Consider the following 27,028-nt stretch of genomic DNA (forward strand, 5'->3'; position numbering starts at 1 on the left):
CCCGGGTCCTCTGGAAGAGCAGTCAGTGCTCTTAACCACTGAGCCATCTCTCCTGCCTAGAATAATTCTTTTAATTTAAAAAATTGCTTATTTATTATCATTATTCATCTACTTAGCACCTTCCAGAACTGGTCAGGAACAAAAGAACCTGGAGCTTGGCAGCCATCTGTGAAGGAAACTTTTGACCTTGAAAAGTCGACAGAGTTGAACAGATGACCAAGTGCCTATTTTATCCACTAATGACAACAACAACAACAACAATATGGATTTGGCAGAAAAGGGATAGAAAGCTTAACAAGTTTAAGAACATTTTGATAACTGTATTTATGCAACACAATGTTTCCGACCTTACTATGTCAAAGCTTAGAGGCAGTTGTAGTAGGAGCTGTCCTCTTTGCATTTCTTTTTTTTTCTTTTTTTTTTTGAGACAGGGTTTCCCTGTAGTTTCTAGAGCCTGTCCTGGAACTAGCTCTTGTAGACCAGGCTGGCCTCGAACTCACAGAAATCCTCCTGCCTCTGCCTCCCGAGTGCTGGGATTAAAGGCGTGCGCCACCACCGCCCGGCCCCTCTTTGCATTTCTACTTGAGTAAGAGTTTATTAACTAGAAACATTTGCCATGTTTTGCAAAGTCTTCCGTTAAGTTGCCAGTTGGTTTGCTTCCTGTATATTCTCTGTTCAGATTGCAGAAATAGAATAAAAGGCTCCTTCATATGGGTGGTATAGACTGTCCAGGTGGTTTAAAAAATTTCATAGTTGGGTGATTGTGGTGAATGCTTTTAATTCCATCACTCAGGAGGCAGAGGAATCAGTTCCAGAACAGGAAAGGCTACACAGAAAAACCCTGTCTCAAAAATAAAAAAATTAAAAAAAAATTTCCTTGAAGATGTTAACTGTGCCCCAAACATACTACTACCTTAGATTCAAGAGTATTCTTTTTTAAGGCAAAGTATAGGGATGACTATTGGAAGAAGCAGATCATTTTTATCCTGACAGAAAATTGGGAATGAAAAAGGCCGCTTGTCACTTTGTCTACTTTGAAATGGAGTACTTGACACAAGCTCTTTGGTTCCTCCCATTTGTGTAAATGGTAGAATACAGAACCAGTGGCTGAGCTTACTTTTGACCCAGACTTTAGGAAACTGGTAGCATGCTTCCTGTCTCTGGGAACACTTGCCCTTGGATTCTAGTTGCCACACTTTAAGGAAGCCAACTTTAGTATCTGTGAGCAAAAAACCTGTGGCTTTTACTAGGATCATTAACTATGGAGTGATGGGGTATGTGATTACATCAAGAGAAAGAGGAACACCTTAAGTATCTTGCCAAGTAGCTTTTAATCTGTAAGTCTGAAATCCTAGAAATAGAAAATCTAGAACAGCTCTTCAAGTTCCTTAGTTTTTGTTCTCGATTTTACTTATCTAAATGATTTTCGTGTTTGTGTGGTGGGGACATGTGGCATGTGCACATGAATGCAGTTCCCTAGAGGCCAAGATGACATGTGGGGTCCCTGAGCTGCAGTTACCTGAGACTGTAAGCTGTTTGATATGGACTGTGAGTGTGGGCGCTCTGGAGACTGGCAAGCACTCTTAGTTGCAGTCATCTCTCCAATCCCTATATGCTAATTTACAAAACAGTATCAACAAAAAAACCCACACCATAGGAACTGAGCATCTCAGTGACACAGACATAGGCAGTGGAGACATAATGATTAACAGCCCAGAAATAGATACCAATAAATTTTGTACTCAAGCAAAATGTGTTATCAATAAATACTACACTAACTTTAGATGCACATCAAAGCTCAATAAGGCTTAGGACTAACACCCTTTTGTACAGAGCTTTTTTGTTTTTGAGACAGGGTTTCCCTGTGCAGCTCTGGCTCTCCTGGAACGCATTCTGTAGACCAAGTTGACCTCAAACTCAGAGATCCACCTGCCTTTGCCTCCTGAGTGATGGGATTAAAAGCATGCACTACCAACCCTCTTAGGAAGAGCTCATTTTAGTAGGAGGCCTATCTATGTTGAATCTTAGCTAGATTTAGTGAAATATGAAACCTGCACTATTATGTGGACTTGGGATTTATTTTCATAAACTTGGGTCTAGTTGTACTTTTGGGACTGAAAGGCCCATCTCCATGTTGTTTACTAGATGTTTACTAGATGAGGCTAAGGTCAAGAATACACTGTATTGTCTTTCTTCCCTGATCCTCACAAAACTCTTAGGTGTTGGTCTGAATATCCTACATTAGAGTCAACTTGTCTTCAGAATACAAGTATAGAGCACGAGTTAACTTGTAATTTATTGTGTTTTTTTAAAAGACAAAAGTGAGTATTGAGAATAATCAGAAACAAACACAAATATACTGAACCATTTATTAAAAAGTTCAACTTGTCATCAGAACATAAGTACAGAACTCAAAACTGATTTATAGTTCAGTTTTAAAAGACAAATTGGAGGTAAAAAAATAATTAGGATAGTCAGAAATATATAAACACAAGTACATCAAACCATTTAATAAATGGGGCTTTGTGTAAGTCTCCCACCAAGAGATGGCCACTAGTTATTTAGGATGAAGAACAAGAATGAGCACTGTTCTGAGGCGGGGTGTTTACTGTGTGGCCTAAAAATTCAAGGCTCAAACAATGTTCCCACTTCTCCTCTAAAGTGCTGAGGCTACAGGTGTGTGTCACCACAACTGGCTCAGTTAATTTTGGGACACAGTCACCAAGGAAGAAATACAGAAGAATTCACAGAAACAAATAGCAATCAGAATGATATATCATCATCCAGGCTTTGAATATTCTCCCACTCTGAAATTTCATTGCCAGTAAACAATTTTCTTTTGGAGATTGGCCAGCCATTTCCGCCAAAACCAAAACCAAAGTTGACGTTGGTTAATTTGCTTTCAACTTCCTTTTAGCTTCTTTATGTTTCTTCCGGCAATCCTAGGAAATCATAAAATAAAAAGCTGCTATAAAAATAAACACAAATTTCTTACGCTCAGCGAAGTAAACTTTAAGTTATAAAGTCATAGAAATCCACTCTGGAAGTACTCACTGGAATGCACAGGGTCTGTTCAATTTTTGTTTTATGTTTAGGGAACTGTAACTTAGGCCTTCAGAAACCTCCTGATTTTCAGTAACCTAAGAGACTGGCTAGAATTAGACCAGTCACTTAAATGGCCCAGGCTCCTGACATGCATTTCTGTAATGTACACCTTGCTAGTAAATTGCCATGTGCTGACTGATAACACTTGGAAGCTGGCTCTGGAAGCAGGGATCCCCTTCCCACTCATTGTACACCTCTGATGTGGGAAGGTCTTCTGTTTTAATAAAGAAACTGCCTTGGCCAGCCCCTAGGTGGGTGGAGTAGACAGAACAGGAAGAAGGAAGTGAGGTAGATGGCTCAGTCAGATGCCACTCCTCTCCTAAGTGAGACTGCCATGACTCTCCTCAGTGAGCGAGATGCGATGAAGCCAGCAACCAGGTCAGACATGCTGAATCTTTCCGGGTAAGACACCATTCATGGTGTTACACAAATTATTCGATATGGGTTAGTCAAGATGTGAGTAAGAGGCTGAAAATAATGGGCCAGGCAGTATTTAAAAGAATACAATTTGTGTGTTGTTATTTCGGGGCATAAGCTAACCATGTGGGATCCAGGCAGGACGAAAAGCCGGCCCGCAGCTCCACACTACACACCTCAGTTTTTTTTTTTAAATCAAGTGTTCTCCAAGAACCTTGTCTGGGAATTGGTTGGCCTAGCAGCTCAGTGACAAGAGAAGGAAGAACAATAAGACAGCCCAAGAGTAACACAGTGCCCTTAAGAAAATGAATAATTTCCACCAGATGTTACTACGTTTATTCTATGATATACAGCTGCTTCTAGTGGGAAAGAGAAGCTGGAAGTTTAGCCAGGTAAAGTTCAGGCATGGACAGAAAACTCCGTTTGGGAACTCCTATTCAGTTTCTGCTGGAATGTTTTGATAGTATCTATTATCTACCTACCTACCTCCCTACCTACCTACCTACCTATCTATCTATCTATCTATCTCACTCATTCAAAATAAAAAAATCTGCCCTATTATACCTAATTTTACAGATTGCACAGAACCTATCATAGTTGAATTAAACAATCTTTAATTTCTTTTTAGTAGTATAATTCTAAAAGTTTAAGGCATGTTTTCAGCTGTCATATTTTTAAATTTTCATATTGTATTCCTATAGTTCTTACACTAGGGGAAAAGTAACACTAACATAATACTTTATCTGGTTTTGGAGGAAATCAGTATGGAGAAACAATTACTCACCATAAGGAGACTACTTGTTCGGGCTTCCCAAGAATTTCTGCTAATACTACTTCTCACACCACTCCAGAATAAGTTAGAACCTATGGGAAAAACAGAAGCATGAGACAGCAAATTACTGAATATTAAAATGGACAATCTGATGATATTGCCAATTCTAGTACCTCACCATCCTCAGAGATTTCATGTGGACTTGTGAAAACTTAGGGCTTTTGTATGTTAATATCTAAGCAAGTCCATATAACAAAAAAGCTCTTGTTGATAATGAACAAACAACATGGTAACAGAAGCCCCATTGGCCCTAAGAGCTTTATAACGGAGGGGAATAAAGCACATTACAGAACAATGGGTCAGAACCTGCACATGTAGCTGTGTCAAGTACACAATGAGTCAGAGCTGTACTACTACCTGTTCCACACCACTGAATGGAGGAATAGACCTACCATGAAGTCTGTCGTCATTCTCAGAGAAAAAGAAAAATCTAGTGCACTGTTTCTCAGGAAATGCTTCTCTGAAAACAAGTGAGAGAAAAGGCAAAAATTACTTTCAATATATAAGAAATTATTACAGCTGGTATGATAGTATATGTCTGTAATCCCAGCATTTGGAAAACAGAGATAGGAGGATGAGGAATTCCAAGCATCCTTGGACATATAATATGTTCAAGGGTAGTTTAGGTGACATAAGCCCTGCCTAAAACAAAATAAGAAACCCAAGTAGCAAAACAAAACAAAAATCAAAGAAATAGTTACAGTGAAATTATAAAATATCCCTTTAAAAAAAGTTGCTCTGCAGCTGGATGGTGATGGCACACACCTTTAATTCCAGCAATTGGGAGGCAGAGGCAGAGGCAGAGGCGAGATCTCTGTGAGTTCGAGGCCAGCCTGGTCTACACAGTGAAACCCTGGCTCGAAAACCAGGAGGAGAAAAAAAAGAAAAAAGAAAACCAGAAAAAAAAGTTGCTCTGCACTTGCTCATGTTACTTTGCACTGAAATGACCACATCCCATCTCTACTCAACAGTCTTCCATCTAGTTTTGATAATGAGGAATTAAGTATAGACTCTGTCTTTCACATTCTGGATGTCAATATTCATTCCCATTGTTACCTGGTTTGCCAGTGCTCCCCAACTGGTATCCAAGTCAGCTGCAGCATCTGATTTCCAAACCAGAAATATTCCCATCGCCCTTACTGCCCTACCCATGCCGTACTTGCTACAAGTTGCCATCTAAAAATCACCCTCTCTGTTAGAAAAAGGTTAGAGAACTCTGTAGAGCTGGAAAAAATTTGTCCTAAATGCTTGCATAAAGCTGCTGAAGCATGTCTGACTGACTTTATAAAGCATGGCACAGCTTACACCCAAACCACTTACCTAGGGCTAGGCCTTTTGTGATCTGCTTCTTTAGTAACTTCTTCTTCTTCTTCTTCTGAACTACTATCTTGAAAGCGGGGATCTTCCTGATAGACTATCTTCCCACGTTTCACTGGCTCAGTTCTATAGGTGTCTACATTGTTATGACAATGAAAGGTTATACAATTATGAATGAGCAACAATGTAGTTTTCTAAACACAGTAAACTGTTTCCTGTCCATGCAAACATGAGTCAATGTCTAATATGTTAAAATAGATATTATCATTGTTTTTCCTCCAGTTTTGGTGCTCAAATCCAGGGCCTTGTTCATGATAGGCAAACATGCTACAGTTCTAGTCTCTAAAATAATTAGGGTTATATTTTCAATTTTATAATACTAAAAGCTACTATTTAGTGATCAGATAAGGAACATGATAAAAAGAGCTAAAAGCTAAAGGTCTATGGTTGAGCAATATAATTTTTAAAGAACAAGCATAACCTAAGTGCTGTTAAAAAGAAGCCTACAGGGTTGGGTGTGGTGGAGCATGCCTTTAATAACACACTCTCGAGGCACAGGTACTTGGTTGGATCTCTGTGAGTCTGAGACCAGCATGGTCTACATGAGTTCCAGAAAAAAAAGCAGGGTTATGTAAAGAAACTGTCTTAGAAAATCATAAAAACAAAACAACAAAAAGCCTACAACACTCAATGAAACCAAAGTCTCTTCTTGCTTATTCATATACAAGGAACACATGCTTTGTGTTTTCAACTATTAAATTGCTTTCTGGAACTGCTGTGAGATCTGCAGAATCTCTCACAATTTTCCAAGTTTCAAACAACTTTAAAAAATAGAACCAAACAAAAAAAAAAAAACAAAAACAAAAACAAACAAAAAAAAAAAAACAATCACTGCCGGGCGGTAGTGGTACATCCTTTAATCCCAGCATGCCAGAGGCAGGCAGCTCTCCATGAGTTCGAGGCCAGCCTGGTCTACCTTCCAGGCTAGCTAGGACTGTTACACAGAAAAACCCTGTCTTAAAAAAACCAAAAAAAGGCCAGGAGGTGGTGGCACACGCCTTTAATCCCAGCACTCGGGAGGCAGAGGCAGACGGATCTCTGAGAGTTCGAGACCAGCCTGGTCTACAAGAGCTAGTTCCAGGACGGGCTCTAAAAGCTACAGAGAAACCCTGTCTCGAAAAACCAAAAAAATGAAAAAAAAAAATAAATAAAAAAAAAAACAAAAAAAGAAAGAAAGAAAGATTGTATCTAAGTCTAATTATAGGACTAACATATTTCTCACACTTGGCTCTCAAAGTTTTATACACACACACACACACACACACACACACACACACACCCATCCTGCCTCTTATAGGAAATTCCCACAAAAATTCTTCTAGGAAATGCATATTTGAATACTTGGTAAGAACAGTCTTCTGCAAAAGTGTCTTATCCAAGTGTGGCACACATTTATTATCATCTTGGCACTCAAGAGGCTGAAGCAAAATACCCTAAGCTATGGCTGTCTGTAACTCCAGCTGCAAGGGATCCTACTCCCTCTTCTAGCCTCCTAGGGCACTCAAACATATCCACACCCACCCACACAATTTTTAAAATTAAAAAAAAAGGAAAAAGTGAACGGTTTCAATTTTGTTATTTTTAAAATCCATGGAATTTTTTGATCTTTTGAGGGTAAATCACCTGAAATAGGATGCAAAATTGTAGGAACTTGCTTTTACATTTTCCACTACATTCTGTCCAATCTAAAAGGATAAACTTTGAAATAACTGGCATATTAATGACATGACATATTTGTATAACTCCAAAAAGGTCATTTTTTTTCCTTTCTGTAAGTCATGACATCTCCAGACACATTAAGAAATAGAGCTATAGCAGGGAGGGTACACACCTTTAATCCCAGTACTCAGGAGGCAGAGGCAGGTCTCAGAGCTAGTTCCAGGACAGCCAGGGCTACACAGAGGAACCCTGTCTGGAAAGGAAACAGCGATCTAAATGTAGCTCACTTGTCCAAGATTGTCTGCATGTAACAGAAAGAAGGAAGCGGGCCATTAATGTCCAGCCTCCACTCATATCAGCTAGCTTCAAGTCTGTTCCCTTTAATGAAAAATTGCTTTTTTAAACCTGTAGGAATATCACATTTATAATCAGGCTACACTGAATCTCATATTGTTTATGCAGACTGAAAAACAACATGAAATCGATTATACTTATGTAAATTCCACCAATTAAGTTCAATCTCCCTGAAATAAAAAAGATGGAAAGAAAAAAAAAACACACCTTCCTTTATATCTTTAGTGTCTGAATCAAAAAAAGAGAAAGTGAACCCGCTGGTCTGCTCTGCCCCACTTGTCAGGGTTGCAGCGTTACTGACTGCCTCAGTTTCCTCTCTACCACAATCCTCATTCCAGGGTGTGTCTTCTTCCTTTTCATCCGTGTTTTTCATATGTTGGAATATTTCTTTCAAATCTGTGGTGATGTTATGATACATGTCTTGGGATACTTCAGGCAGTTTCTCAGCTTCTTCCCTTTTCTTTTTCCTTTTTGCTTTACTGAAATGACAAATACGGACATGCATGTAACAAAGACAAGCTCTGAAAATTTTCTAAACATCAGGAAAGGTAAAGTCTTTAGATAATCTTAACTTTATCCTTGAATCTTAAACAGAAAGATTTTTTTTAACACAAATTATCTGTAGCAGATGCAAATTCTAAACATGAGTATTTTCTTAACATTCTTTAAACTACATTCCAGGAATTGAACTGTCAGTCAGTAACTTTCCTGAGTGTTTTCACATCTGCAAAGTGAACAGGTTAAACCAAATGACTTTTAAGATTATTTTAAGTTTTATAATTCTGCAATTTGAAAAAGGAATCAATTAAAATTCTTTTAGAAGTGAATTACAAATGTGCTATGTCAATTATTATCTTTTGCAAATTTTTTTTAGATTGTCATCGTTCCTGTATTTAGAAATGAATATACTTTGTTTGATCTTAGACACGGCATGTTTATAATACTGAGTTTCTAGCTAATGGATTAAAAATGTTTACCAATTAAGAATCTATTCCATGCCAGGCAGTGGTGGCACACGCCTTTAATCCCAACACTTGGGAGGCAGAGGCAGGCGGATCTCTGTGAGTTCAAGCCCAGCATGGTCCACAGAGTGAGTTCCAGTACAGGCTCCAAAGCTACCTAGAGAAACCCTGTCTAAAAAACCAAAAATAATCTATTCCACATATGGATAAGAAAAAGCAGTCTGGATGGTGGATGGTGGTGGTGTACACCTTTAATTTCAACTCTTGTAGGCAGAGGCAGGTGGATCTCTGTGAGTTTTAAGCCATCCTGGTCTATAAAGTGAGTTCCAGGACAGCAGAGCTAATACACAGAGAAACCCTGTCTTGAAAATCTAACCCTCTCCCCAAAAGAAACCAAGAAAAAAAGAGAAAGATAGCAAAAATTAATGTATTATTTAAAATGGAAGTGAACAGGATTGCTCTGTTTATCTTTTTTCTTCAACAAAAATTTATTGGAAAATATCTTTTCATAAATATATTTTGATCACATTATCCCTTCCCCAATTTCTTCCCATTCCTCCCCACTTCCCTATCCATCCAACTTTATGCTCTTTGTCTGAAAGTCTAAAATCTACAAAAATACCACTGAGTTTGTTTTATGTTGGCCAACTAGTCCTGGATGTGGAGCCTCTCCTGAAGTGTGGTTAATACCCAGTGAGATCCATTCTTCTTTTGTCAGCAGGTGTCAACTGCAGACAGCTACTTAGTTAGGGGTGAGAGTTCATGTCCAGTTGTCCCTTTTGGTTCTGGGGACACCATCTGGCTTGAACCTGTGCAAGCCTTGTGAGTGTTTCCACAGTCTCCTGTGAGTTCATATGTTTATCAGTCCTTTTGTGTCTACAAGATATTGCTACCTTGGAGTCATCCCTCACCTCTGACTCTTAACAATCTTTCTGACTCCTCTTCCACATGGATTTCTGAGCCTCTAGAGGGCTATTTAACTATTTAATGGTACAGACCATCTCAGAAAAACTGTTTATACTTCTTAATTCAGCCAAACTAGATTTCATAAAAGTAAACCTATGAAAACGGAACTCTACAAATACCAGTGTCATATAGACAGCTCTAAGCCACTGCCATTGAACTACCATATGGGAACTTAAATTGGTCCTTGATACTTTATAGAGTTAGAAGTGAATATCCGCTGGAAACTCCTGGAGCACGGACTCAACCTAGTTACCTCTTGTAGAAAGATACCATAGGACATGTGACTTCTGAGACTGGGGTCATGGCCAAAGCCTGAAGGGTGTTGAAGATGCTGTTAGTTGAAACTACATGGCCCTTAAGAGGATGTAAGGGTTGGGAAAGTCGGCAAAATTGTACTGGGATTTAGAGGAGAAATTCTAGAAACACTGATACGTGTGGTAACGAAGAAAATAGAGCGTATACCTAAATGTCATGGAAATCTAGCTAAAGAAACGTACAGGTAACTACTGAAGATATCTTCTGGTTTCTTCTTGTTACTTAAAGTGTTAATAGGAAAGAGTGAAAAAAAGGGAAAGGGAGAGGGCTCTGTTGCTTGTTCTTTGGTTTTACAGCAGTCAGCCATGGGTTTGAAGATTCTTAATCTTCAGAGGCAAATGACATGAGTTTAAGAAAATGGTTCCTAAACAAATATCAAATCTGTGAAAACATTATCTAAAGCATGAATTGGCAAACTTCTGTAGTCTAATAGTCAAATCTAGACTATTGCTTACTTATCCCTTAATTGCATGGTAAGAACTTTTTTCTTTTATATATATATATATATATATATATATATATATATATATATATATATATATGGAATGAGTGTTTATACTGCATTGTATGTATGTGTATCACGTATGTGCCTGGTGCCCCCAAGAACAGTTTTATAGTTTGAAATACTTGATGAAAAAAATATTTCGCACTATGTAAGAATTAAATATGGGAGCTGGCTCATCAGTTAAGAGTACTGGACCCAATTCCCAACACCCACATGACAGCTCATAACTGTCTCTAATTCCAGTCTGTATGTAACTTCAGTTACAGGGAACTGACACCCTCTTCTGGCTTCACAGGCACCAGGCATGCACATGGTGCAGAAATGAACATGCAGGCAGGACACCCATAAAAAACTTACATATGATACAAATTTCAATGTCCACATGCTTTTTTTTTTCTTTTTTTGTTTCTTAATTTTTTTTAGCTTTGATTTTTCAAGACAGGGTTTCTCTGTGTAGACCTGGTTGGCCTCAAATCCAGAGATCTATCTGCCTCTGCTTCACAAGTGCTGGGATTAAAGGTGTGAGCCACCATGCCCTGCAAGAAAGTATTTACAACAGAAGCTATCTGACTGAGGAGCCTAATTTAGTCACAATTAACCTCTTTACAGAAATTTATAGACTTCAGTTTAAAAATGAAATGAAATTCTTTGATAACCTAACCCTGGCCATGGGCAGAGCTAAAGAACTTTATTTGTTCAAGCAGAGGGCTTTTATGCATCTTATTAAAGTCACCAACTCAGCAGTTTCGTCAAAATTTAAAGGGAAAACAGACTAGGATTTACCTTTCTTTTTCTTTATCTTCTTGTTTTCTTTCATAAATGGCATGGTCATGCTTTGTTGGGTCATAACGTACAATATCCCTATGTAAAAAGAATATGGGTTGAAAGAGATAAATTGAAACATTAATGGCAATTCACAATTTGTCACTACAAAGATCCAATTAAAAGGGTCTGACAGTTTCAATTGTTTGCTCGATACAATGTAGATTCACCTTCAAAGAGAGTTTCAATGCAGACTGTTTAAACTAGGCTTCGGATGCTCAGGCTTTCCCACTATAATGAACTACAATCTCAAACTGAGTTGAATAATCCCTTTTCCTTAAACAGTTTTTGTTAGTATTCAGGCATCTGTACCGGCTTGCCCTTAGGGTCCTGACAGGATACATCCTCAGCTATAGCCAATAAGGGCATCTCCTGTACACATTCACTGTATTCCCTTTTAAAAGGGCCCTGTCCACCTCCCCCCCCCACCCCTCTGGTTCTCTGCCTGTTTCTCTGTCTTTCCCTCCACCCTATGCCTCTCTCTTTTTTCCTGCTGCTAGTGTCCCCATAGGCCAGTCTCCCCCTCCCCTTCTTCCTTTTTACATTTCCTTTCCCCTAATAAAATACTCCAAGTGAACTCTGTCACTTGCTTTTTTTTTCTTGCACTTTTTAAAATACAGCATTGGTTCCCTGATCGGAAAAGACTCTACTCGTCTTCGTCCTGCCTACAGGCAGTCTGAGGCAAGCCAGGACCCTGGAACCCAGTCCACATTCGACAGCCTTGCTTCTCCAACTAATGGATCACTGGGCTCCTCCATCTAACACTAATGGAGGGACCCTCTTTTCCACCTGTAGCCATTTTCCACAAGTGAGGGCTCATCTCTAGAGCATAGTTTCTCGCCTTTTGGCCTCATGAAGTCCTGGTACCAGGCAACCATGGCTCTCTTGGGCTCAGAGCCTTGTACCCAGCTCTGTAATTGAGAGATCACTGAGTAGCCTATGCCGTCTTGAAATTGATCCTCTTTGAATTCCTAGAACACTAGGAATTACAGAACTTTGGGTCTTACTTATCTGTTCTCCCCAGTAATTTATAAGGGACTCAGATGGGCTGGTATATAACTCAGGGGAAAAGCAAATGAATGGCAATATTTAGGGCCCTAGGTTAAACCATAAGCATCACAAGAAAAGAACAAAACAAAAAATGAGTTTTAAATTAAGTTCCCTAGGCACTTATGACAAAGTGAAACTATCACAAATGGGGCAGAGCATAAGCCGTACTTAAATTTCTTAACAGCTACTGATCCTTTGCTTGTAGGGTTGCTCAAGTTGATGTTTAAAACACTTTGCACAACATTCAGTGTTTGCTTTCTTTCTGCAGCAAGTTCATCTTCATTAGTTTGGTTTTCATTTAACTCTGAGGAGAAAAGAAAATAAGCAGTCATCTCTTAACACTCATTGCTACAGAAACCCCAATCATCATATGTGCAAATCCATGCAAAGTACGTCAAATCACATGTTTAGCCTCAGGTCTGTTAATATCTCTCTCTCCAAAATTCTTGCCACAAAAACATAGAAATCATATGACTACTAACAAAATATCCCACTTCTGTTTATAACTGAGAAAATAAAATCTAGATTAATGTCTTTGGTGGCAAGTCTAAAACTTTTAAAGACTAAAATGCATAACGTAAAACACAAAAAACTGGAAGAAATGAGAGAAATCTCTGAAAAAAAGACAAGAAAAAACAGTTGAAAAAAATGAATAAAACTGTTCAAGAACTAAAAATGGAAAAAGCAGCACTGAAGAAAACACAAATTGAGGGAATTGCAGAAATGAAAACTATTAAGTAAGGGAACAAAAACTACAGAGGCAAGTTTCACCAACAGGATGTAAGAGATAGAAGACAGAATCTCACGTGTAGAAGACACAACAGAAGAAATACATACACTGGCTAAAAAAAATGTTGAATCTAAAAAAATCCTGACACAAACATCCAGGAAATCTGGAACACTATGAAAAGACCAAACCTCAGCATAACAGGAATAGAAGAGGGAAAAGAACCCCAGCTCAAAGGCCCAGAAAATATTTTCAACAAAATCACCAAAGACAAATTTTCTAATTTAAAGAAAGGCATACCTATGAGGTACAAGTAGCACACAGAACACCAAATAGATTGGACCAGAAAACAAAGTCTCCTTGTCACATAATAATCAAAATACTAAACATAAAGAAGAAAGAATATTGGAAACTGCAAGGGAAAAAGAACAAGTAACATAAAGGCAGAACTATTAAAACTACACCCAACTTCTCAATGAAGACTCTAACACCCAGAAGGGCCTGGACAGATATCCTACAAACTCTGAAAGACTACAGATGCCAGCGCAGACTTCTATGCCCAGCAAAACTTTCAACACCAGAGATGGAGAAAAAAAGATATTCTAAAATAAAGTCAAATTTAAGCAATATCTGTCTACAAATCCATCCATAAAAAAAAATCCATGAAAACACAGGAAAGGAAAGGAAGATAGACAGACAGACAGACAATAGATAAATGAAAAAACATGAGCATCAAGGTGCAAATGATGGTGCATGGCTGTAATCTAAGTAGGAATCTGAGGGAGGAGGACCACATGTTTCAAAGAAGAAAAGACAACCCTAAAAATACCCAACTACTACCGGGCGGTGGCGGCACACACCTTTAATTCCAGTACTCAGGAGGCAGAGGCAGGTGGATTTCTGTGAGTTCGAGGCCAACCTAGTCTAAAAGAGCTAGTTCCAGGACAAGCTTGACAGCTACAGTGAAATCCTGTCTCGAAAAACCAAACAAACAAACAAATCAACAAACAAACAAACAAAACACCCCACCAACCCCAAAACAAGCACCCAGCATGTACACCAGAGGAAGATGAAGACTATTCCTATTAAATGTAAATTAGTCATCTTCTGTGTTTTCTAATTTATTATAATTATGTTATATTAAAATACATATAAGGAAACTTAAGAATTATTAAGTATACATCTGACTAAAAACTTTTTTAAGTTTTATTTTTAAATAAATGTTTAATTCATTTGTTTATTTATTTGGTTTTTCAAGACAGGGTTTAAATAACATTGACTATCCTGGAATTCACTCTGTAGAACAGGCTGGCTTCGAACTCACAGAGATCACCTGCCTCTGCCTCCCAAGTGCTGGAATTGAAGGCATGCATGCGCCACCACCTCCCGGCTACAATTCATTTTAGAGTATAGTTTCTTCCAGTGTTAAATGAAGGAGAAGCACCAGGTGACTTCCTAGCTTTGACAGCAGGGCTGTTGGGACAGTAAATAGTTACCTTTCTGTTCCTCTTCACTGTCACTCTCTAAAAATCTAGAGTCCATTCGGAATCTCTCATCACTTCCAAAATGAGACTGCAAATCCATGAGCTACATGGAAAAGAAACACTGTCATGATAAGCACATTTTCAAGCCCTAAGTACCTCCTCCTCCTCTAAAATTCATAACTACCATCTGCACAACTGCACTGGATATCAACAAGTAAGAGGTGAGAGAGGATTCACTCCCACAAAAATTACCCCACACTGGAACTGTGCCCTTCCTTTAACCTATTTAAGGACTACCTCTAAAACCTAGACATGCTGCCACTATCTGTGTTTTCAGTCTTCACTAACCTTCTGGCCAGCTCTGCCCTCAAACTGAGGTTTAATGTTGAACCTGGTGCTGTCCTCCTTGGAATCTGAATCTTCATCATCACTGCTTTCAAACAACTTCCCAGATGCTTTACCCACAGATTCCTGTTATACAGATAAAAAAAAGAAAAGAAATATTTATTAACTGAAATAATCAGCATTTTCTTACTAATGTTAATTTTATGCTATATTTAAAAACCAACAACCCGCTGGGGAGTGGTGGCGCACACCTTTAATCCAGCATTTGGGATACAGAGGCAGGCAGATCTCTTTAAATTTGAGACCAACCTGGTCAACAGAGAAAGTTCCAGGACAGCTAAGGCTATACAAAGAAACCCGAAATAAAAACAAAACAAAACAGCATTTACAGAAACAAGTATGTGGTGGGCCAGATGAAAACTCTGACTCAGGCATAGTTAACTCGACTCCTGGATTATTAATCCACATGCCCTGTTGCCACTTGGATTTGGGAATTAATAACCACAAGCAAGAACCTCCCTATAGTCTAGCATGAATAATAATGAGACTTTATATGAAGTAGCAAACATGGGTAAGAAACATCTCCAAGACCCCTGCCATCTCAGGGTGTGGTGGCTTGGGCAACAAGGCAGTTGCTAGGATTTTATGCAGAAGTGGTAGCTGTGTGGAGCTCTTGCTATGTAACAGACGGTACAACTGCTGTGTTGGTACACTGTAGTATCAGACTGATGCAGAACTTTTCAGGTTAAAGGCAGCCTAGGTTACACAGCATTCCTACCACAAAAAGGAAAACAAGTGTGGGAATCTGGAAAGCAGATTGATATTTGGAAGGGCGTACCTTCACCAGCTCCTTTCCTGGACAGTTTTGCTCCTGAGTGGATGTCTCTTCCATTTCACTTTCATTATCAGAAGCAAAGACAATGTGTGTTTTTCTGTTCTCTGGATGACCATCCTAGTGAAACACAAGCAGCATCACATTTCAAGACAGCCAACAGGTTAGCCATGTCCACATCTATCGTCAACTCCCGTCATCGATGCTTCTTCTCCTTGTCCAGGGAACACCATTATCATCTCCTATTTCTCCAAAACAGAAGTTCAGGCCTCCTTTCTCCTATATCCAGTAACAATCAAACTCTATTAATTTGACCAAGGTATCTTTAAGAATCACCACTGTTATGGTTGTGGTCCTTGACCTCTATAAGGTTCTCCATGCTTCCAGATATGACTCCATTATATTTATTGCTTATGTCATGACTTGAAGGATCTCTAAAATAGAGGCTGACTAACACTACCTGTAAAGATTTAGAGTAAACACTTTACACACTACAAGTCACAGTCTTTGTTGTGTGCTAAAAACTATTTGGGCTGGAAGCTCTATGTATTATAAAATGCCAACTCCTATTCTAAAATGCACACAACTAGCTTGGTATAGTAGCACATGCCTTTAATTCCAGTACTCGGGAGGCAGAGGCAGAAGCAGGTCGATTTATGTGAGTTTCAGGGCAGTCTGGCCTACAAACTGAGTTCTAGGACAGCCAGGCCACAGACAACTGTCTCAAAAAAAAAAAAAAGACAAAATGTATACAACCAATCTTTAATGCTTGTATTAAAATTCATCAGTTTTTCACAGCTTTAAGAATAAAATTCCCCCCTCTACAGTCTCTGCATAACCGCCCTGCTAATCAGTGCTACTTCATTTTAGAAATACCAGTGTCATGAAAAAAAAATTTACTTTTTAACAAATAGCTCCCTTTTACAGAAAGATCTTTCACCTCCCTCACTGCTTTTACACATGAGTAAAATTCCTTCTACTCTCTTACATTACTCAGTATGGTTGAGGAAACCTAGGTGGCTTGGTGTTCCAAGTGACTGTGACTGCCTGCTTGCCATACCACGCATCAATAGCTGCATGTAGGGGCTGGAGAGATGGCTCAGTGGTTAAAAGCACTGACTGTTCTTGCAGAGGACCAGGGTTCAATACCCAGCACCCACATGGCAGCTCATAACTGTATGTAATTTCAAGATCTGACATCCTCACACAGACATATATGCAGGCAAAACACTAATGCACATAAAATAGGAATAAATAACTTTTAAAAACAGCTGCATGTGAAGCTGCATGAGTACTTAACCCTTATTCTGTGATTCTAGCACTTAAAAGTAGACTTCATAGGAATAAATAACTTTTTAAAACAGCTGCATGTGAAGCTGCATGAGTACTTAACCCTTATTCTGTGATTCTAGCACTTAAAAGTAGACTTCATTGCTAGAGGAATGAACAAAGGCTCATTACTGTAAATGCCATCAAGACAGACCTCTAGCCGTAACCACTATACAAACTGCAGTTTGCACAGAAACTTGTATATAAACTGTGATATAAACTTTTATCTCAAGGACAAAAATTACTGAGTAGTGAATGTGAAAAAGACAATGAGCTCTACAAGGACACACCTACATTCACAGGAAGGAAAATCTGGACCTTGAGACTATTATTGTCAAATCCATAGACTGAAAATGCACTCACCAAATTTGCCAATGCATTGTGCACCAGTTTCTTCTGCACTTCTCTGGCTTTCTGCCACACTGCCAAGGCTGCTAGTCGCTTCTGGTTGTCTTCAGCATGTTTATCCTTAGCACTCATACATGACGCATCACTGACAGAAAGTGAGAAACTAGCTGTGCTTTTCTGAGGGTCTTCCCTGAGAGACACCTTCGATGGTTTCTCAAGAGATGTGATGTTGCTTGAATCAGTGTCCTCTTTCTCTGACGCTTTTCTACTTTTAGGCTGATGGCAAGTGTCTCTGTCAGACTCTATCTTGTGACTCTTTGCACTAATACTTAGGGACTTGTTACCTTTTAATGGCAACGGACATGAGAGAGGATTCTGACTTTCCTTGTTAAAACAGGTGGAGGACACGACTTTATGGCTCTGGCTCTCAGAAGTAGACTGTCTCTTTGGAGACTGAATGTGGTTTGGGCTGTTTACCTTCTTTGCAGGTTGGCATGAAGTCAATTTATTTGATGAGCCATTAGCACACTTAGATCCATTTTCTATAAAAACTCTATTAGGCTCTTCACGTTTCAAGGAGCTCCTTGATTGTTCATTGATATTATTAAAGTCAACAGTCTCTTTCAAAGTTTTGTCCCCTGACTCCTTTGCATAGAGACTACCTATTCCCTTAAAGGCCTGGAATTTTGGCTTTAAGGTGGTTTCCTCTGGTTTTTGTTTGCTGTTAGTGTTCTCCTCCTCTAAAAGGGAAGCCACAATCTCCTCAGGACAAATGCACTGCCGGCCACTGTGCAGGTCACTGGATGTCTTAGGACTCTTGGAGGTTGTATTAAATTTGCAGTGGCTGGTGTTTTGTGAGCCATCACTCTCATCGGTTCCTGGAACCTTCTGATGACTGCCAGCCAAGTATTCCAAATCAGCCAAAGTGAGGTTCACTCGGGGACAGTTTTTCATCAAGGCTTTATATTCTTCATCTTCCTCAGACTCTTCACTGTCACTGGTGTCGGAGTCAGATGGAAATTTAGGATTCAGAAACTTTCCTTCATGACCCAGGGCTGCTTCTTTGTTGCTTTTAGTATTCTGTACTTCAACACAATCATTAGAAGGCTTTATCTTTTTAAAAGAACTTCTCATGCTTATAGGCTTTTCTGGCTGTGAAGATTCTGCACTGTTCTTTACCTGAACAGTGTTTTTCTTCATGGCGATAATTTCATCTGTGTCACTGGAGTCACGGTCACTGTCATTTCCTGAACTGGTTGAAGAATGAGGTCTGCGAGAATCTGATTTGAAATCATCTCTTACAACTTCAAAAGGATCATTTTCAGACTCGTTTACCAAGGAATGCCTAGTTTTCTCTAAGTTCTCCTCTTTTGCAATCATCGTTTTTAATTCTTCTTCAGAGTCAATGTCATCATCAGACATACGGCTTTTATTCCAGATAATTTCAAAGTCAGAAGTATGAAAAACCACGTGTTTAGGTTTCTGAGTACCAGAACTGGGCACATGGAGTGATTTAGAAGGAGCAGCAGTACTAGGGGCTTTCCTGTGCGCAGTGGTTGGCTGTGTTGATTTGTTACTCTCCATCACCTCATTAGTCCTTAGACTAATATCAGAGACCTTGGACTCCATGGGACCCTTGCTCTTCTGCACTTTCTTAATCTTCTGGGGAGGGAAATGAAAGTCAGAAAACTCTCCTCGACGTTTCTTACTCATAGGGTCATTGCCTCCGTCCAATTCCCAAGTGAGGTCAGTTATGGGAATGGTTTCTGTCAAATTCTCCGATATCTTTTTTAGGTTGTGGCAGTATTTTGAAGGATCATATTTCATAATGTTACTCAAAGTCAAGGAAAAGCAACAGCACCAAGTTTTAGAGAAACCTACCAATCTGGTGAAACAGGAAAAATGTTAATAAATCCTGAACAAGTCCTTTGTCTCATCGACTTTCAATTTCCTATCAACATAGTAAGTGTCTAGGGTCTATAAGTTGAACTATACCATATCCAAAGCTAATTCAATACCATTATCAGTTGAGAAAAATCACTTCAATGATAAACATTACAGCAGTCTCTGATGTGTACACACACTGTCTGCACAGAAGCACAAGATGGCTACTTTTGAAGGTATCAGATACCTGACTTCATGGAATAGACATTAGAATTTGATCACCTTGGGTTCCATATGACTTCTCCATACACGATTTTCTTGCTTATTGGCCTATTTTTATCTAGTATCTTCTTTTCAGAACTACTTTATCAGTTTCTTATAAAAGTACCTCAATTCCTCATAAGTCTTCATTAACAATGGCCCCTTATTCTCTATCGCTGTACTGTTCCATAGCAAAGGCTTGTAAATCCATAAGTACTAAGAATTTTTTTAAAGACAGAATCTTACTACATAGCCCTGGTTGGCTGGAACTTGCCATGTAGACGAGGCTAGACTTGAATTCACAGAGATATCTACCTCAGCTTGCCGAGTGCTGGGACTAAAGGTATGTACCACCATGGTCAGCTTGTAATAAGATTCATGTATTAACAAATGAAACTATTTCCTTGGCAATCATTCATATCACTTAATTGCATAAAACTGCACACCACTCATTATTCTCAATGTGATTTATATATGTAGAATAATTAGAGTTTACATTGCTGAAAACAATTAAAAATTTATCAATAGAGGCGATGAAATCCTAAAGATATTTTACCATTACTCTGAGAAATAATAATTACTGTGAAATGCTGACCAAAGGATATTTTATGTTTATGTTGATTCTTAAGGTGAAGAACGGGTAAGACTCTTCCAAATTTACTCACAACCCAATTCTAAAAGACAAAAAAAGGACTTATAATTGTCATAAATATAAATGAAATAATAATACATAAATGTAATTTTTTAAGTTGAACTCACAATGGGCTATTGGTACTGTGGAGGTTAGTTTTTGACAATAAAATAAAAAGTCTCAAAGAAAAGTATGAAGAAACAAAAATGAAAGAAAATTCCAACTATATCTTGGACAGTATTTTAGACACACACGCACATACATGCCCATACACAGAGCTATTAAAACTGTGGCCATGGTCTGGATGTAGTGGGGCACACCTGCAATCCTAGCACTCAGGAAGTAGAGGCAGGAGCATTAAAAGCTCAAGGTCATCCTCAGTTAGGTATCAAGTCTGAGACCAGCTTGGGATAGAGGAGACTCTCTCTAGAAAGAAAGAAAAAGGAAAGAAGGAAGAAATTGGGGAAGGAGAGGGAATGAGAGAAAGCATCCATTGTGATGGCATATGTAAAACCTGTACCATGAAGCCAGCTGAAATCCCAGCAAGAATGGGGTAAGGATTCAAGAAGTCCCACCCTTAGCTGAGAAGCAATTGGCAACTGATGACTCCTGGGAGAGGAAGAATTAGTTTTCTTCAGGGACATGGCCACTAAAAGGCTACCAATGCTCTAGTAGAGGGTCCTAAATCTATGCACATATAGATACATACTAAATGGGTTCAGTGGGTTAAAAAAAAAAGGTAAATTATAATTATGTTGGGAGACAAAGTAGTAGTGGGGTTAAGACAGAAATTGGAGGGGAAGGAATAAGAAATGGATTTGATCAAAATACATGCATGAAATCCTAAAACAATAGTAACAATAAAAACACAAATAGTTCTGAAGCAAGTAAGAAAAGCAATCTTGGGATCTGCCAGTCTGTATTACCACCTGTGTCCTTAGGAAGAGCCCCCCCCCCTCCTGCTATATGTAAAGTGCGGGGTAGATGTACAAATGCATGTTGAAAATTAAAAACCAGCAAAACCTTTGACCTGCATGCTATCTGTTCCAAAGTGGAGAGAAAGTGTCAGCTTTGGATGTCACACACCTCAGAAGCTCTCAGAAGATATGGCAGACAAAGTTTACTGAAGGAAACTCACTTTATGTCCTGGTACCTCTGTGCCAGGCACAGCTTTCATATGAAAATCTACTCCTCCCATCTTTTCCAATAAGTTGGTGTTGACAGTGGTTGGTTTTTCTTTCTTTGCCTTGGCTTCTTCTCTTTCTTGAGCTAATCTGTATTAATTGAAGGGCAAGTAAAAGCAAATCAGCCATGAAAAATATTTAGGGGTGCCATTCAGGTAATCCTGAGTGAGTACCAAAATGTCATTAAAGCATTAGAAAACAAAACAAAACACACTTCTTTAAAAGCATAATTGCTTATACTATTTTCTAAACACACGAAACATTTTCACTGTAGAATGACGAGAAAGCATTGAAAAGCAAAACAAAGCACATGTCTTTAATCTCATGTTGTTAACACTTGTCTATATCAGCTTCCATTCTACTCACAAACACTTACAATGTACCCTCCCACGCCTGTGCTCTGCTACATGCCTCAACTCTCCTTCATGGCAGATGGGAGACCACAAACCATAAACTCCACTGATATAAAAAATAATTGATTGATTATGTCTGGCTGGTGTCAAATCATGTAGGCTAAGCCATCTATCATGACTACATATCCAATTCTTTCATCTACATATTCTTAAATATATTTTATTCTGAAAATGAGTTGAATCTTTTTTTCCTTAGAAAAATTAGATTTGACTAAGAAAGCTCTAACAGTTGTTATATAATCTTGCTTTGAAATCACATGCAGAATTATTTTGTCTCTGAATGTCCCCATAGGTTCATATATTTGAATTCCTGGTCTCCAGTTGGTGAACTCTTTAGGAAATATTAGTAGACACTGCCTTGCTGAAGGTGGTGTGTCACTGGGCGTGGGCTCTGAGATTTCTAAAGCCTAAGCCATTCCCAGTTGGTTTTCTCTCTGCCTCATGCTTGTAAATAAGATGTAAGCTCTCAGCTACTGTGCTAGCACTACGCATGTCTACCTATTGCCATGACTGGTCATGGACTCTAACCCTCTGGAACCATGAGTCCCCAAATTAAATGCTTCATCATGGCAATAGAAAAATAACCAGGACAATGTCTCATGTAAATATCTTCTTTCTCTCTTTGTATGACACTGTACTTAACAATCAAAACCAACAAGTGTAATTCAGTTTAGGAAACTTTACCTTTATGACATAGATAGAAGCACTTTCATATTTATAAGACATCCTCATGGATCAGCTATAGATAGCAAGAGATATAAATAGTTTAAATGTCCTTCAAAGAGATAGAAATAGTTTAAATGTCCTTCAGAGTGAAGAGACACTGTGGTAACAGGCACTTCTGATAAACAGATAATTGTTATAGTTGTTACAAAAGGGGGCAAGCCATAGAAGATTGTATTAGAAAGAAAAAATAAAGGAATACATATACACGCAATACACGTGCACATGTAACAGCACTGAATTCTCCTTCTGTGTGGCTTAGAATGAAAGGAGAGTGGAGAAAAGACTCCAGCTCTACTTGTGCTAGTGTCCTGCTCTCATTTCTGTTGCTGTGATAAAGTGTCCCAAATAAAAAGCAACCTAGGGAAGAAGTGGTTTCTTTACGGTCACAACTCTGGGTTATAGTCCATTATAGTATACTGCAGGGTAGTTAAGGCAGGAACCTGAAGCACCTAGTCACACCCACAGTAAATAACAGAGAGAGAATAAATGAACGCATACATACTCCTCAGCTACCTTTCCCTACAGTCTAAGGCTTCAAACTGGGGAATGGCACCATCAGCTTCCAGATTAGGATTTCCCAGATCAATGAAATAAATCAAGGCAATCTGCCACAAACAACCTACAGTAAGTCAACCTGATGTAGACAATACTACATTAAAATTCATTTTCCAGGTGGTTCTAGGATGCATCAAGTTGTGAAACTAATCCTGAAAACTAGTAATATTTTCAGTAATTTCAAATTAGTTAGGCAAACTTATAAAAGCAATTATACTATAAAGAAAATGGGTTTAAATACACGTAGAGAAAATCTTACCTGTGTAAAAAGCTTTCTTTTGCTAGCTGAATTTGTAGTGTTCCACCTTTCCATTTTGTTTTGTTTAAAATAGACATACCTATACAGTTAAGAATTGCCAAAGTTTATTTCAGTGCAAAATTGTATTTCAGCACTTTTCCCCCTTAATTACTTAGTACGAGGAAAAATAGGTTTATTAGTCACAAAGAGACACCTACAATGTAGAAGAAAAAGTGAAGCAGAGAAAAAGAACCTAAGTTTTCTGTCTTATTCTGACCAGTTAGTTTTCTCCCTTTTCTTTAAAAAAATGATTTATATTTATTTCAAGAATTTTACTTCGTGTGTGTGTGCATGTTAATATGCTCATTGATGTATGAATACCTCTGAAGGCCGAAAGAGGGCATCAGATCCTCTGGATCCAGAGTCACAAGTGACTGTTAGTCACCCATGTGGGTGCTAGGAAGTGAACTTGAGTCCTCTGTAACAAGAGCAAAAATTCTTAACTATTGAGTCATTCCTTCAGTCCCTGCTTGAGGTTTCTTTCTCTCAGTTACTTGAAGGATGACAGAAAAAATAATATACAGACTGTAAAGCAAAACTTATGTGCAAATTGTTTATAGACTCATTTTAGGAACTTCTGGTGAATATTTATTAACTATTTTGTTATTTTTTTATACTATAAATAAACAATGAAATCTTTTCAGGGTGAATGACAGTACATTTTGGGATCCTGTAGCATTATCTTTCACCTTAATCCAGTCACCATCGCAAAGCATGTACAAACACACACATTAGCTAGTGACTGAAACATGCTTCAATTGTTGTGCCGTAGTGGTTGATTTTTCTAATATCTATTGTCAGCTTCTTTAATGTAACCACTAACAAGATCTTCCATGCAGGTAGATATTTTATTGTGTTCTAATGTACTATTCAATCCTTACAGTAACATAACAAGTAAGGCACTGTATCTTTTCATTTGCTGGACTGAGTAGTTTAAATAAACTACCTTATATATACTCGCACCAAAAATAATATTTGCAAATGTAATTATAAAAGATTGATTATTTTCTCCCAATGGTATGCGTCTTTTACTTGCTTTTCAGTGCCTTTTTCTTTTTTGACTTCCAAGAAATCAGAATACATTAACGGACATCAACAGAATGATAAATCATCTCCCCCATTTTAATCACTGACAGCTAATATTGACCCATATCTTTACTAATCTCCTAGTAATAGATGTCATAGTTTCATAGATAGGGTCTGACAATGTCATATTCTAGTGTCCTTTTATAACAGGTCTTAAAGACAAAAGATTAGCTGCGCAAGAAAAAAGAGTGGACTTACAAGAAGTGTGGCATCACATCCAGTGGAAAAAGTGTAATAAGCAATGTCCACGGAAGTTTGGTCCTTTGTTTAAATTATCTGAAAACAGCACTTTCTGCGCAAGGCTATTAGCCTTGTGATACTAGATCTTCTGACACTAACTGAATGAACTGAAACATGAGATATATGGCCACAGAATTCTCTTGATCATGGTTGTCAATCTACACAACTCATAAGTGACTAGCGAGGCTTAGATATGGAACCAGTCATCTCAGTTACACAGCCACACTGAAAAACAGAATAAAAAGTACATGATGATCTTACATTTTTTCAGGTCCACTTCTGTTATTTTGATGTTAACATATGCAAAGACCTTCTGTGAATTTCCTAAAAAAGAAAATTTGGCTGATTTAATTCATATCCAGAGAACAATGTAAATCTCAATAGTTTTTGTTTTTTATGAGATGACTGCCTGGCTTTGAACTCAGCGACCTGCCTTGGCTTCCTTAGTGCTGGAATCAAAAGTGTGCACTACCATGTACAGCCCTAAAAATTGTTCCAAGTTTTAAAAGTTTATAAACACTTATTCTTTGAAAATTATTTTTGCACACAAAAGACTTAATATTTATAAAACACAAAGTTTTTTTTTAAAAATAAAACGAGTAAGAAAAAACCCTTGAGTAATCAGTTAAGACACATCTTGACTGTATGCTAGTGACATTCTACTCAACAAGAGACTAAATGCTAGAATGTTGACTCCTAAAATTCAAAGTAAAGATGTTTTGGAAATTTAAATGTTTTATACTTTTTCTGTTCCAAAATTAATTTTTATATGCAATACCTCAAGGAGGCCATATATCATTTTCAATGTTCAGTGCTAAACCTCAGCTCCAGAGTTGCTTTCTTTTGTAATACCTGAGTTTATATATATAGTTAATGGTTATAGATTTACCTTGGTCATCTTTCCGAGTGATGATTTCCACATTAGATACTTCTCCAAATCTGCTGAACTGATTTTGTAAGTCTGTTTCAGAAATGCCTTGTCCAAGCCCACCCACAAAGAGGCGCTTCATTTCTCTGTTGGCTTTCATAAATACTGGGCATCTATCTGGAAAAGTAATTTTGTGTAGAAAACACTTAAGAGCTTTTCACAAATACAACACAACTCTTTCCCCTGAAACTTCTGTGCCAATCTGGTCTTATGGAACTACTATTTGTATTCTTCAGATTTTATAAATGGAAATTTTACAAAGGCCCTACATTCACGATCTCAATGAACACACTTTGGAACTGCACCCACCTGCACAGCGATCTTTTCTCTGTATACAACACAACCACAGTTACTTTATCTTACCCTTTTCATTTTCTTTTTCACAGTATTGGGTGTTCCCGCCCTCCCACCCCGTGATTCGTTTGTACATTTATTTTAACAGATACTGACAAAATAGTAAGTCAAAGGCTAAGACTATCTCCATCCTGGAGCTCCGTAGTCACAACAGAGATAAAGTCTGCAGCTACAACAGTACAGCATAATACGAGTGTCCCCAAAGCACTGCTCAGTCAGAAAGAGGGGAACTAAAGTTATACGTTCACCATTTTTTCCCCACTGTGCGTCTCAACTGCACGAACTACTTTGCGTGGTTCTCACTGTTCAGAGGGGCAAGAGAGGTTAAGACTTCTCCCAGAGCCACTTAGAAAATGCCAGTGGTGAAGCAAGGAACAGACCCTGTAACTGTTAACACTATACTACCATGGTTGCTGGAAAGGTTTTCGGGAGGTCCCTCCATCTCGTTTAGCTCTTAGTAGATGCTCAGATCTCAAACTTTCCTCAAAAGCTGGCTGCCGGCTTCCAAGCCGAGATCACAAAACGGCCGGCAGGAGCGCAAAGCCTGCTGTCTGGGAGACGTCTACAATGTACCACTTCTTGGCAGCCTCCGTCCCATCCTACCCATCCCGCCTTCCTCCTCCGAGAAGTCCCAAGCCAGGTGAGGAGAAGTTAGGCCCAACAGCCCATCACTTCTCACACGACAACACGCTCAAGAGGCTGCCCTCAGCACTAGCGCAGCGTAGCCCCCAACGGCTAATTTACACGTGCCAGCAGGCGCACTTTCTTTTCTTTCCTGCAGGGTCTCCAACCCGGTCTCCTAAGGTTCCGTTTCCACGCAGTTCCCGAGGGTTCTTTATTTCATCTGCCTTCATTCTAACTAACGTTCCGCTACCTTCTCTTCCACGTCTGTAAAAGAGCCGAGGAAAAAGTTCCGTAAAGCCTACAGAGAAGACGTGCCGCCACGTGAAGTCCAACTTCCGGGTCAAGTAAGGCGGAAGTGGGAAAGCGGAACAATAATAAAGGGACTCTTTTCCTCGTGCTTCCCGAGACCGCCCCC

At 38.7% G+C, this 27,028-nt stretch overlaps 1 protein-coding gene across 6 annotated transcripts; it reads right to left on the reverse strand.

Moving 5' to 3' along the window:
- Positions 1-2,355: 2,355 nt before the first annotated feature.
- Positions 2,356-26,952, reverse strand: Nol8 (nucleolar protein 8). Of its 6 annotated transcripts, none has more exons than XM_038334995.1 (17): positions 26,864-26,952; positions 25,597-25,752; positions 24,969-25,031; positions 23,343-23,421; positions 21,344-21,479; positions 20,180-20,248; positions 17,445-19,259; positions 15,759-15,872; positions 14,924-15,046; positions 14,588-14,678; positions 12,533-12,668; positions 11,276-11,353; positions 7,952-8,223; positions 5,675-5,807; positions 4,747-4,814; positions 4,307-4,386; positions 2,356-2,942 (listed from the first exon to the last, which is right to left on the reverse strand). In XM_038334995.1, exons 2-17 carry the CDS (start codon positions 25,733-25,735, stop codon positions 2,892-2,894), a joined length of 3,447 nt encoding a protein of 1,148 aa, XP_038190923.1. In that variant the 5' UTR covers positions 25,736-25,752; positions 26,864-26,952; the 3' UTR covers positions 2,356-2,891. The 6 variants fall into 6 exon arrangements, with proteins under 6 accessions (XP_038190923.1, XP_038190925.1, XP_038190924.1 ...); XM_038334997.1 differs by having other exon boundaries at positions 25,597-25,748; positions 26,864-26,945; XM_038334996.1 differs by having other exon boundaries at positions 26,752-26,875.
- Between the last annotated feature and the right edge of the window lie 76 nt (positions 26,953-27,028).

Source organism: Arvicola amphibius, chromosome 6 (genome assembly GCF_903992535.2).
Source record: "Arvicola amphibius chromosome 6, mArvAmp1.2, whole genome shotgun sequence".
Classification (NCBI taxonomy): domain Eukaryota; kingdom Metazoa; phylum Chordata; class Mammalia; order Rodentia; family Cricetidae; genus Arvicola; species Arvicola amphibius.